The sequence below is a fragment of the Amia ocellicauda genome, chromosome 6, assembly GCF_036373705.1.
Source record: "Amia ocellicauda isolate fAmiCal2 chromosome 6, fAmiCal2.hap1, whole genome shotgun sequence".
In the NCBI taxonomy this organism is placed as follows: domain Eukaryota; kingdom Metazoa; phylum Chordata; class Actinopteri; order Amiiformes; family Amiidae; genus Amia; species Amia ocellicauda.
In genome coordinates, this window is record NC_089855.1 from 15,383,373 (window position 1) to 15,396,668 (window position 13,296).

Here is a 13,296-nt window from a genome sequence, read left to right on the forward strand (position 1 = left end):
CTATTAAAAAAAAAAACCAGCTTAACAACCACAGAGAAAACAAACAGACTCCTTGAAAGTCTCTACAGCTCTAAATAAACCATCATTAATTTTAAAATGTTTATTTTAATATAAGATCCTAACTTGGAAAACAAAGAGTTTTTAAATAATCCCCAAAACAGGACCGTTTTGCAGTGATGGATGCTCTTTAGGACATGTAGAATGACAAATGAATGATTGATTAAGACCCTTTATATGGGAATATGCTGACAACACACACATGGCAAACCTAGGTAGCAGCACGAATGAGATTCAGGCCGAGGAAGCTCACAGTTGTGGACAATACAATACATTCGACAATATTTTTGGTTACAAGGATTAATACTATGGACTGATTTTAGAATTTGGACACTATGAATGGGGTATTATGAATAAGCATTTTGTGTGTTCTCTGGGTGGTTCTAGCTGTAGTTAAATTTGTCATGGATATCTGCTATACACAGAACATCTACCTTGGCAATGAGTGGCTCTGAGGTCATTTAAACATACAGGGAAACCCCTGTTGTTCAGAAATGTAATGGCAAGAGGAAAACTAATGCCATTAATAGCATTATACTTAATTTGCTAGGATACATATGTTCCAATCAAAATCATATATGCAGCCTTTTTAATCGTCAAGTACCAGATATGCATGTTGAAATATACCCATGTCTTTAAAAAGTGTAACCAAATGCCATACCCCTGCGTGACTTTACTGTGAATATCTGAGGGGAACACTGAGAACCGTGGGACAGAATACGGAAATCCCATGCTGCTGTCATAGCTCTAAAAGTCGATCTAATTAAAATAACATACAGGCAATTGGCAGACATGGTTTTCCTAAATTCAGTGAGCCATGTCAAGAACATCAAAGGCCCAGTGTTTATGGCACACATATCTGAACTTGTTATCGTTTTAAATCAGAACAATTTACAATGAGTTTACAACAGCAGCACAGTAAACAGGCATTGAACAAATGACACACCTTCCAGAACACCCAAGTTCCTTCCTATTTACTTCAGCCATCTAATCTTAGATGCAGCTCTAAAGGCTAAAGGCTATGGTGTTCTCACAAGTGAGGGGGACAGGAACAACGTGGATTTGCTTCACCCTGCAAGCATGCATCCAGGGGCGAGTGAGGGGTCTACATCCACAACACCATCATACTGGGCTGAACAGAAAACATAATAACACTCCCTTATTCTATTGATGAAGGCAGTTAGCTCCCAGGTGTTCATTCTGTCATCATTATTATTGCTAATAAATAAAATAAAGAAAGAACATAGAGGCCTGGAAAAGAGAAAAGGCTGAATTTAGTGGGATTCTTTGTAAACCTGTCAAAACAACAGACCTAGGCTTGCTTTACACTTCATTAAGTGTCTGATTCACAAGAGCAAGAAAAAGCTGGGCACCACACCACACTAGCTCATTGCTAATGCATGCTTTGTGAGTCATTGTAGGAGCTGGTCCGGAGGCAGACTGAGGTTTAAATTCAGGTGCTTGGGCGATACCACAGGAAAAGGTCATGTAAACAGCTTAAAATACATGAATCACATCATTTACACTGTCTCTAAACAACTAACGGGGAATTCTGCACTTTCCTGCTTACACACAACAGCATTCACAATCTTAAAGGAAGTAATGGAGGAAATCCAAAAATAATGAAGATGACAGAAGTTAAAATGTTGAAATCCCATCTAGCCTCCTCAGTCCTCCAAAACAGACACACAGTCCTGCTCTCAACATTACAGCTACAGGACTGACACGTCAAGAAGTAATAAACAGCTTTGGTTGTTAACAAAGCTGCATTACGCAAATATGATCAAAGTGATTAAAACACACACACGCAGAGCAAACAAGGTGAGTGTGAAGGACAGAAATAATTCAGGAGTATTATGTTGTTGTGTATAGCTGAACCTAATAGCATTGCTGTTAATTGTATGGCTATCATAATGCCATTACGCTTAAAGTAATTAAGCACACTGCTGTGGTCTAATGAAAACCCACTGGACCAGACAGAGAGTGATCCAATCAGCGGGAAGATCTCAGAAATAGAAGCCAGACCTGCCCAACCTCTGCCAGTCAAGAGGGCTCCAGCACAGCCTCTCGGTTAACACAGGCTGTGCCAGGGACTGCCAACCATGCAGGTCAGACATTTCTTCCAGTTGAAGCAGCACACGCTTGTGCCCAATCATGCGACTGGGCACAAAAAAATATTGAAGTGGTTTTGTTGTTCTTTATTTATTTACAAAACATCTATTCACATGAGGTATCCACTTTGTATTCTTCTAAACTGTACATCAGGAACTTTATCAAACTGTCTTCAAACCCAGATTTTATTTTTTTCTGAAAGACCAGGATAGAAGATGAAAACCAAAACCCATGATTCCTCCTAAGGGCACAGACACACAAACTAGGCAGTTTAGGTCAGAGCTTTGCCAGACTGCATACCTCTGCCATGTTGCTGCAGCTCCTGCGCACTGTGCCCTGAAGGACACAATAACCAGTGTGAATAACCAGTGCGGTGAGACGGCAGCCTTGTCTCTGTGAACAGCAACTCCTCATCTTCCTATTACACTAAATGAGCTTCAGCTCACCAGAGTACAAACTGGGCTTCCTAATCATTTTAATGAAAAAAAATGTAGTCAAACTTTAGAGATTGGCAAAGTTATGTATGTATTGCTGTGTAAATAGTAAACAGTAAATAGTGCCAGGATTTTGTAAAGCCTGCTCCCCCCCAAAAATGCACTGAGCAATAAAAAAAAAAAAAAACATTTCTAAAGTCAGACCCCCCAAAAAAGGTATGCTATACAAAGCTTTTAAAGATGGTATGTGCTTTCAAAAATATTAATACATAATAGATATAAAGACTATATAACTACTCATTGAGCCATCCAGGGAAAATGTCCACATCGAGACGTCCTCTCCAAACAGCTCAGAGCGCCCAGTGACGTTAGCAAACGTGGGGGGGAGGCTTTGGAGAAACTGTGTGCGCCGAGGGGGGGCTGTCAGTCAGCGCAGTCTCTCTCTCAGTGCGGCCACCTGAGTCTGCCCCGGTCTGTGCCTCTCCATCGGTGCCCCTGCAGTGCCCACCGCCGCGCACTTCAATCGGGGACGATAAGGAAATGAATCCTGGAAGAGGAAGGGAAGAGCAGGATTTCCTAAGGCTCTGAAACCGGCAGGATCCATCCCGTTAGCGGAGTCTCTCAGCAAGTCGTGTGCAGCCCGGGCTCAGTGCGGCCACTCCTGCGCTAGAACAGGCTGGTGACAGTCCACCTGCCGCGCCACCTTTGCGCCAGAGCAGATCCCTGCTGCTGTGCATTTGTCCAGGTAAGAGTCATGCTTGCGGGATGAGTATGCATTCATAAGAAATCACTTTCTGAGCAGGAATAGTCCGTCAGTGCGTAGGAGTGCATTTGCAGACAGCTTAGAACATACTTGCTTTACTTGTGACTAAGGAGATTATGAGTGAATGCAAAGGATTTGCGATTCACACTTGTTTTTTTTTTTTTAATAAGAACAATAAAGAATGGTGGCTTTTCTTTTTGATATCTTACGCTTTTGAAAAAGAGGAATACATACAGAATGCATGCTCTGGATTGAGTCTAAGGCACTCTTCAACTAGTGCACCAGGTTTCATTGAACTCTGTGTGAGCTTGAATCCAGACTGAGTGTCTTCTCACCCCGCTTTGTTAACGTTAGAAAATATAACTGCAATTTATAATGGAAGCTAAACATTCTACAAGGAGGTATTTCTTCCATGCAGATTTACAGTAAATGATTAATTAAGCGTTCATGTCAGTTTAATTGGTTACTTGATTTTGTCTTACTTTAAAAGATTAATGTTTTGCAGAAGTGACACTGACAGCAGTCCAAAAGCTTCATAAGAAAATAAATCAGAAGCACGCGTTAATTGGTTAATTAACAATATGATCTTTGGCATTATATGAGAGAGCTGCGTTCGTTTATTTGGCATACAAATAAAGTCAAATATATAGTCATTTTTTAGATCATGTTTTCACTTTTTCAACTAATATATGGTATCTAGTAAGCAATTTGAATAATTGCCCCCTTTCTCAAGAGTATGAGTTTATCTGCAACCATATCAAAAGAGATTCAATCAACCTCTCATTTGATTTGCATAAGTGGTATAAATCAACCATATTTCAAATAATGAATATACCAAATAGTCTAAAACATTGCACGACTCTATTACTTACAAATCGGAAAGAAAATTACAACAATAATTACACTGGGGAGATTGAATTAATCTAAAGACCAAATATTTAAGTAAAAAAAAATAAAAAAATCTTGGACAACATCTGTATAGGCTATAGTTCAGACTAATATTTTGTCGAAATGAGTTTTGCGCCGATAAAGCATGTTTTCTTCTTATAATAAGAACATCGTCCCTCTAATTTGACATGATCTTCACGAAGTCCTTTTTTACAAGAAAGTTATTCAGCCAAAGTTTAATCATTTACCAAAAAACCGTTCAGAGGTATGAACCTGGTTCGTGTGTGGGATTAGTAATAATAATAATAATAATAATAATAATAATAATACAAAATATCACCTTATTCATATTATTCAAAGGTTTGGGTGTGGTGTTAGCAAGGCTGTTAAAAACTTAAGGATCTCTCACACTGAATAAGCATGCAGGCTATATGTTACCTTAAGGACAGGACAGGTTGATAAACCTCTATATATTTACATTTGAATTAAACAATTGCAGAAATCTGATATTGTTCTATTAATATTACTTACTGATTATGTCTTAACACTTAAAGCTTTTTGTAGCATTCCTATCCGCTTTATCTTATTGACACATGGAATACATTCACCTTGACTAAAAGGGTCCCAACATTAAGGATTAAAAGTCCTTTAGAAGACCTCAACAGGGTATTGGAAACTGGTTTGTAGTTTGCAGGGTAGTTCTGTTAAACACCAAAGAAAAAGATCAAGACAGCTGTGTAGGGTCTATGTGAGGAGGTGTGAGATGTTCTCAGGAAGATTCTAGAGGTGCGCATGATAGCATGAAACACTGCACTTAAAGTGTCTTGTCTTTGGATACAAATAAAGTCTTTGCTGTCTTAAATGGAGAAGGAAATAGCCTTGGCTAAATTCCAACAGAGATACAAATTCTAGTCTAGTTTCTTCCCTGTGTCCCTAATTCTTAAACTAAAAATAGCACTGAAAACAAGATATTCATTTTACAAGCATCAGAAATGTTACTGAACATTTCATGTAATAGAGTCATATATGTAGCTATAAATGCACACAATATTAATCAGTTTGCATATTAATATAGTAATGTGTAAACGAGTCAGGGATGGTACGGACAAGAGATGATTCCAAACAGGCAGATGAGACTAAAATAGAGCAAGCCTTTATTACAAGGTTAGGATACAAATAGAAGAGATACCTTTGTTCCTGTATGTCAGGGTTATATTTTGAAACTGTAAAAAGGTGTGGTTGTCTCTTCAACTGTGCACATCTGCCTGTCTTAATGAGGTCAGCTCTGTATCTTCACCGATTGATCTAACTCTGAGTATTAGCACTGAAGAATGGCTCCTTTCCACAGACAGCTAAGACTCAAAGTATCTATCAAACACAATGGAATATACAACCTCAGCTCTTTATTACATTCTCAGAATTGAACTCTGCCTGAGAAGGCTCCTTAAACAGCCTCACCAATAGAACAGTAAATGCCAGAGCATTTCCCTAAAACAGGTCACATGTACTGCCATGTGCTGAGTGCCAATGCCAAATAAGGTAGAGTACTCAACAACAGTAAGAAACCAAGTTACCTAGTTCTTTCAAGGGAACACATATGGACCCAACATTCATTAAGCTACATGTTATCAAAAGTTGGCATAAAGATGACACGAGCCTATAATTTGATTGGAAAGTCAAAATCTGTAATTAAATTATGAAGTCGGGCAAAGGTAAGATATGGAAATGAAAACTCAATATTTCCACAAGTTTTCACAGAGGACTGATTGTGAGGCACAGGTTGGGAGACCATGTTATATTGATCTGGCGCGATCTGGGGGTGGATTAGCTGGCTACTCAGTCGATAAGAAGCTTCGTGTTGTTCTGTGTTACTTGCCAGACTCACTTCCTGCAGCCGGGAATGTATGGTATGCCAGTGTGTCTTACACCAGTCCCATCCAGAGAGCCCAACTAGGAAACCCTGACTCACCGAGGAACTGTCGCTCTGTCCCTTCTCAGCAGGAGAGTTTCACATGAGCTCACCCGGCTTTAAGAAACTTAGCCACCAGGCATGAGTAAAAATAGTTAATTTCTGACTCATTTCTGCTCCTGAATGTAAAATACAAGTGGGATTCCACCAGCTTTCACAACAGCAGGGGAATTCAAGTTTTTTTTTTTGCCAGTCTGTAAAAATGTATATCCTAGTTATGCAGTTTATCTAATGTTGTAAATAAACCTTAAAAACTCATTGCACTCAGTTGCCTGTACCATTACATGAAAAACTAATTACCTGCCACTGCAGCCAAATAAAAGTAATGAAAGAAAGCCACTGCAGGGCTTATGACTGCTTATCACTGTGGAATGGATCGGCCCAGCTCAGTCTCCCACTAAAAACAAGTTCCAGTACTTTTCCCTCTTTGAGAAAGCATTCCTCTGCTGATTTTAGGCCAAATGTTTTGACAGCAAAGGGAATTATTCTCAAACTGGCTGACAGCACACTAACACAATCTCTGGCTGTGTTCTTCAATCACACATACACACATGGCTCTGCAAACATGTCTGTAAGGAGTCTTGGTATCTTTGTTAAAAGTACCAGAATTGGACTAAATGATATAGTTATCTGAAGCTTTTAACTGAATTCTCATACTTCTTTTAAAATAAAATCCACAACAAGAGTTTAGTATGAATTACTGAAGGCATGTTAGTTGTCTTGGCTTGTTCGTGTTTGGTTTTGAGAATTGTAAAGAGCATAAATATGAAATGACATGCCAAAGTCAAATACAGTTCGTAAATACACAAATAAGAGGGCCAGGGCTGTTGTACATACTATTGTTATATATTTATAATACATATAACAATAGTTACACATGTATTTAAATTGATTCAAGCAAAGATTCATTAAGTAATGGGACTGGAAGGCATGTGGAAAAATGATCAGTGTCATTCCCACCCACAGTTATTGTGTACATTATATTTTTACATAGTTCGTACCTGCAAATGTCTCAGTGTTTGTGCACAGCTGAGAAATAAATGGGTGGGCACATACAACTGTGAGCATGCACAACACACCATCCTATTATAGTGGGCTCTTGAACTCTGAAGAGCTTGGTGCAGCTGTGTGCCATGTCCTTCCATGCATGCAACCCATATGGATACAAATGGTTGTCACACAGAGCCACCCTCTGGCGTGCATTGTCTTTGTCCATGGGAATGATTTCCCCATGGTGCCATTTGCATAAGTACTAAATGTCATTGGTCCATTGTTCAGTTCCATGATACACTTGATTGAATGGGCCAACTCACTTTAAAAGCTGTCTATATATAACCAAATTGAATTTCCATTAGCGCCAGAGCTGATGTCAAATTCAATATCAGAATCTATTCTACTGTAAGTCAGTTTCAAGCCCGCCAGTCCTCCCACCCAAGCCACTGCAGCAGTGTTATGTGTAAAAGGCTCTTTGTTCAGTCTTAAAGCTGGGGTCTTATCTTTGGACGAGACAGTTCATATGGAAATAGTCGAAGGAGAACGGAGGATTTGACCCGGTACAAAGTCCTCTCCACTGGGCCCCTGATCGAAATAAAGGGGACATTGAATGGTTTACTAATGTTCAACCCAGCAGGGACTATAGCTCCAAGAAAAATGACTGTGCTTGGCGATGTGAGAAATCAAAAGTAACTATCAGTTACTTAGGCTGTAATAACTTTTTGTTTAAATGCAGAACAAATGTAAATGCACATGCAAGATATGTGGAGGCTTTGGCTTTTTTAAAAATTACACACCCAGAGGAGGGCAAGGCAGACCAGATGTACTGCTGATGAAATACTTGGTTCACAGAGAATACTCCAAAGGCTCTGCATGTTTCGCCTTTCCTCTTGTTTGTGTCCTATTCCAGAGTTTTAATTATGTTTGGAAAGGGCTGACTTTGCCTGGGACTTAAATGGCAACCTACACCCTACAGCCGAAACATTAAATACTGATTACCCATTGTTGCTCAGATTGATTGCTATACAACTTTCAAAGTTAGCAGAAACTCAGATAGTCTATCAACAATACAGTGTTTACTATGGTTTAGATATTGTTAATTACATTGCAAGATTTTAGGTTCTATATTATACAGAGCTATTAAAAAATAATAATATATATACATAGAGAGCAATTCACAAGGAACAGTTTGATACTGGTCAAAATAGCCCTAGACTGTGAGGATCTGTTATATTTATAAAGAAATATAGGCCTACACATACACAAACACACACATATTTATTTATTTATTTAGTTAGTTAGTTTTAAAACTTTTAGATTTTGGTACAAGGAAAACATAATATTACGGATATGTTACAGAATAAGTGGAGGATTTGGGAGTCTAGTAAGTAAGTCATGACCCATAATGCCTTTAGTGAAACATTTACTTCTACCATAATTCAAAGTGGAAGTCATAATTAACCTTGCGGGGGGTGGCTGGAGAGTTAAGGTCCCAGTTCAGATCACATGCAAGTATTTTTAGAGGGGACTGCTGTATCGTTTACAAAAAAACAATAATAATATAGAAACATTAACACATACATATCACGGCAATGCTTCATTTTGCAATCAGAGCAGTGAACCATCAAACCTTGGGAAGAGGCCATGGTGTTTGACTTCAATGGAACTGTGCCTACGGTTGCTTTCAGCCTTAAAGGGAACAACTGTGCTTCTTCATGCAGTATGGACTACAAAGGTGAAATTAATGGTTAGCCACACTGATAGAGAAAGGCACTTCAGTAGGATTTGTTTTCTGGGTGGCTGTGTATGAGCACAGGTGTGGCTGTGTTGTTGGTAATCTCGGTCTCGCTGCTCAGACATGTTCACATCGGGGAGATTCTGAAAGTGCTTTTGTTAAAAGACATAGGTTACCTACTGTGGACATTCCTATTATATCATAGCTTTGTAGTTGGATTTCTTACAATGTACTCATTCATTCTGTGTGCTTCTACTTGGGTATTAGTGCAAATAGTTGAGTGTTGAATGTGATGTTGAAGGGAAGTAATGGAAATGACACAGACAGGTCTGGTGCTGAAACGCAGGCCTATATTCAGGAATCATCTGCTCTGATGACAAGGGAACAAGCTTGCCTCTGCCCCCATTCTTTGAGAAGGATGCCTGCCTTCGTTTGCACAGTGGGCAATTGATCTTGACACAGTAGTACCATGATTATTTTGGAAGGATTTCACCAACAGCTGGGTCATATTTTTTTTATTTGATTTGATTTGATATCTTCAACCAGCTTTATGTTTTTTGGAAGACGCGACTGTCATATTTTAGCAAGAGTGTTCTGTAACAGACAAAACATATCTGGAAGCATTTCTCTGGAGCTGAAATCCAATCTGCTGCAATCTAAACTGACAAAAAAAATCCAAAGAGCTGCATTAATATTCACTTGATTAGCTGTCAAAACAATGAAATGGTAAAAACAATTATAAAAAGAGAAGTTTTTCTGAGATGTGGGGATTCCTTTGCAAAGCTATTGAGGTTGTAGAGGATAGTTTGAGTTTTGATTTGTATATCAACATATTGTCTCAAATATATGTATTTTCATCTACCCTAAAATATACACATTTGTTCTTTTAACAGGTCCTCCTCAACTATGGATTATTTACCCTCTCTCCTCCTCCTGCTGGTCTCAGTACAAGGTACTTATTCTTACAACCCTATCTGGAAGCCCTTGTGGTCCACAGCCAAACTGCCAGTGGTCCTGCCTCAGCTAACAGAGGACTTGGACCCTCCACAGTTTAATGCCGAAGCCAAACTTGAGGTGATTTCACCATGTGGGCCGGAGTGTCACAAGCAGGCTCCAATACCAAGCTATGAGGACCTAAAAGATTTCCTCTCTTACGAGACTCTCTACTTCAATGGGAGCCTTACGGAAACCAAGGTAGGCATCTATGGCTTTCACTTAGCAAATTTGGCCCAAGGGGCCAGAGGGCGTTCCAGGGCCAAGAGACAAATCTATGGACATGACAGCAGGTTCAGTATTTTTGGGAAGGACTTCTTGTTGAATTATCCCTTCTCCACGTCGGTGAAGGTCTCCACTGGTTGCACAGGGACACTGGTGGCTGAGAAGCATGTCCTGACAGCCGCCCACTGCATTCACGATGGGAAGAGCTACGTGAAAGGTGCGCAGAAGATGAAGGTTGGCTTCCTGAAGCCCAGACAGAAAGAGACAGCCGACACTAACAAGACCAGCTCTCGTCAGCCAGAGAAGATGAAGTTCCAGTGGATTCGGGTCAAGCGTACTCATGTTCCCAAGGGCTGGATCAAAGGCAATGCCAATGATATCGGAATGGATTATGACTACGCCCTGCTGGAACTCAAGAAGGCCCACAAGCGGCGGTACATGAAGATCGGAGTGAGCCCCTCAGCCAGCCAGCTGCCAGGCAAGAGGATCCATTTCTCAGGCTTTGACAATGACCGTCCAGGGAACCTTGTGTACCGCTTCTGCGAGGTGCGGGAGGAGACCTATGACCTGCTGTACCAGCACTGCGACGCCCAGCCAGGGGCCAGCGGTTCCGGGGTCTATGCACGCATTTGGAACCGCCAGCACCGCCGCTGGGAGCGCAAGATCATGGGCATCTTCTCAGGGCACCAGTGGGTCGACCAAAACGGCTCCCCCCAGGAGTTCAATGTCGCCGTGCGCATCACACCCCTGAAATACGCCCAGATCTGCTACTGGATCAAGGGAAATTATGTGGATTGCCGGGATGGATAAAAAATATTATAATAATAAAATACATACTTAAAAATACAATGCTAAACCGAAAAACTGCACTTTTTTTAAACTAAAAGAATGTTTAATCTTCAAAAGATAACTGCATTTTAAGATCAATTCAACACTTTTTTCCAGAACTTGTTTCTGCAGGGGACAGATAAGCAGGAAGGCTGTAGAAAAGGGACAATCATGGAGGCTGAGCACCTGCTACAGACACTGTCCTCACTTTGTGTTTGAATTAGTCTTGTGAGTTTACTGAATCACTCAGCAAATTGACATGTTGAGGTCTGGAAAAAGCAGTATCCTATTTGTGATATTATCTACATATTTTCTCCCAGGATTACAAACATATTACAGTAGCTTTTTAATATTTTTGTATGCCTATATGGGTTTGAATTGTTTGTACTCTATGACAGTGCTGAAAAGTATTGGTGCACAATAATGCTGACGGAGAAAAACATCAACAATGCCAATCTACTGTCACGTGATTCAGTTTTCTACAACTTAGGTGCTATTCGACTTTGATATGCTTATGATTACATAAACTTTAAGCCTTAACTTTCTCTACTTAAAGAACATAAAAAAGTGGTATAATCATTAGAACAGAATATTTTATAACATGGAAACAAACTGCACTTATTATGTGTTCTAGTGGGGAGTGTCAGTAAAAAAAATACATATATCAGGAACATAAGAAAAGTACTCACACATTTCAGATAAATATTGATTTCAATAGCCTAATCACATAGAAATCCCAACATGAAAACTAAATTAATCAGTTATTTTAACACTGAATCACACACACACACAATACCTATGTCTGCACATGTACATATGTATGTGCATTATACATATAGGTACAACAAACAAATGTACACAAGCCCTATGTAATTAATAGCTGTAGTCCAAACACACTCTCCTTGCCTGTCCCTTGGATAGACAGCCACTAAGCAGGAGGCGAGGCTAGGCTGCTTATGGTCGAACCTCATCCATTCCCAGACTCCTTTTCAAAGGCTGAGGCATATTAGGATTTGTATGTGACAGTTGAATACCATCACACACCAACTCAATTGATGAATAATTAGGGGGACTAAACAATCCAATTTGCTGTCTTGATTATAACTTGCATTCCCCTTAGTCTTGCAGATCTGAAGCAAAGCTGCTTTTCCTGCAGAATACAACGGTTTATTTGCGCCTCCTAGTGTCACAAATTAAACATCACCTGGGCTTTAATCACATTTCACATACGGTTAAGACACTTTCCTACAGATCCCACACTAAGTTTAAGTTGCTACAATAATAAAACATCCTACAATAAGTTTAAAAGATGAGTGGAAAGGAAAAAACTGACCAATCATACCACCAGGCAGTTTTTAAAAGACCAATATTTGCAAAATACTCAATACTCAACTCAATATGGACTAAATAAAACTAGTTCCATACATGCAAGTATTATAATACCCATCAACAAATTAAACCAATCTGAAGCAGGTATATATCCCTTTACATTTACTTTCATTGGTGTCAACCTCTCAGTCTGAGCAACTTATCTCGGAATATAGACATTCTTTAATGTTTTAATGCAATTTTAAGTAACCAATGTCTACAAAATACTGTTTAAAGACAAAAGCAGACATGACAGCTATATCATTTTTAATATGGAATAAAATGGAAAGCATAAAAGAAACTGGAATCTTCCTTCCAGAATATTCATCAATCATTTTAGCAAGAGACATGTATAAGTGGTGTTCGTGGAAAGAAATGCCATTCGTTTCCAACAATCCAAACTAGGGAATGTTTCATTTTGGTCTCAAGTGACGTGAAAGCAAACGTCACCAGAAGCACATTCTTCTCAGCGAGTAACCCGAATTTGAGGTGTACTGCTGCTGCTCCACTGTCGATTAACGCAGTGTTGCCATCAGTTTCACCGAAGTATACCCCATTAAAAACAAGATCTAGAACGTCACAATTTATTTTTTTATTTGTATTTTATTAGCATTATTTAAACTGCACAGACATGTCTGTCTGAAAATCTTAAGGCTTACAGGACAGCATTAATCCTGTTTGGAATGTAAATATTACCATTGTTGACCATGAAACTACTGCCTTTGCATATGTAACATTTTCATTGTATTCTGGTCTTTGACACTGATGAATGCAAGCAAAACAACAATAAAAAGTCAAAATGCTCAGCTGGATTATGTTATGCGTGGCAGTTCTGTGTGGCCTCATTACAAGTCATTTGTACGATGTCTTGTGATTTCATCAAAGGGTAAGTGAAAACACTAAGAATAGTGATGGTAAAAACAACCAACAC

General features: G+C 39.4%; 1 protein-coding gene across 1 annotated transcript; it reads left to right on the forward strand.

The window, feature by feature from the left end:
* Nucleotides 1-3,036: 3,036 nt before the first annotated feature.
* LOC136751040 (serine protease 23-like) lies at nt 3,037-13,177 on the forward strand. Its single transcript, XM_066706287.1, has 2 exons — nt 3,037-3,348; nt 9,845-13,177. The coding sequence occupies exon 2, from the start codon at nt 9,858-9,860 to the stop codon at nt 10,977-10,979; it is 1,122 nt and encodes a 373-aa protein (XP_066562384.1). The 5' UTR covers nt 3,037-3,348; nt 9,845-9,857; the 3' UTR covers nt 10,980-13,177.
* Nucleotides 13,178-13,296: the final 119 nt, after the last annotated feature.

Coding starts and splice junctions, on each gene's coding strand:
- LOC136751040 (XM_066706287.1), top strand. CDS start 9,858: ATGGATTATTTACCCTCTCTCCTCCTCCTGCTGGTCTCAGTACAAGGT.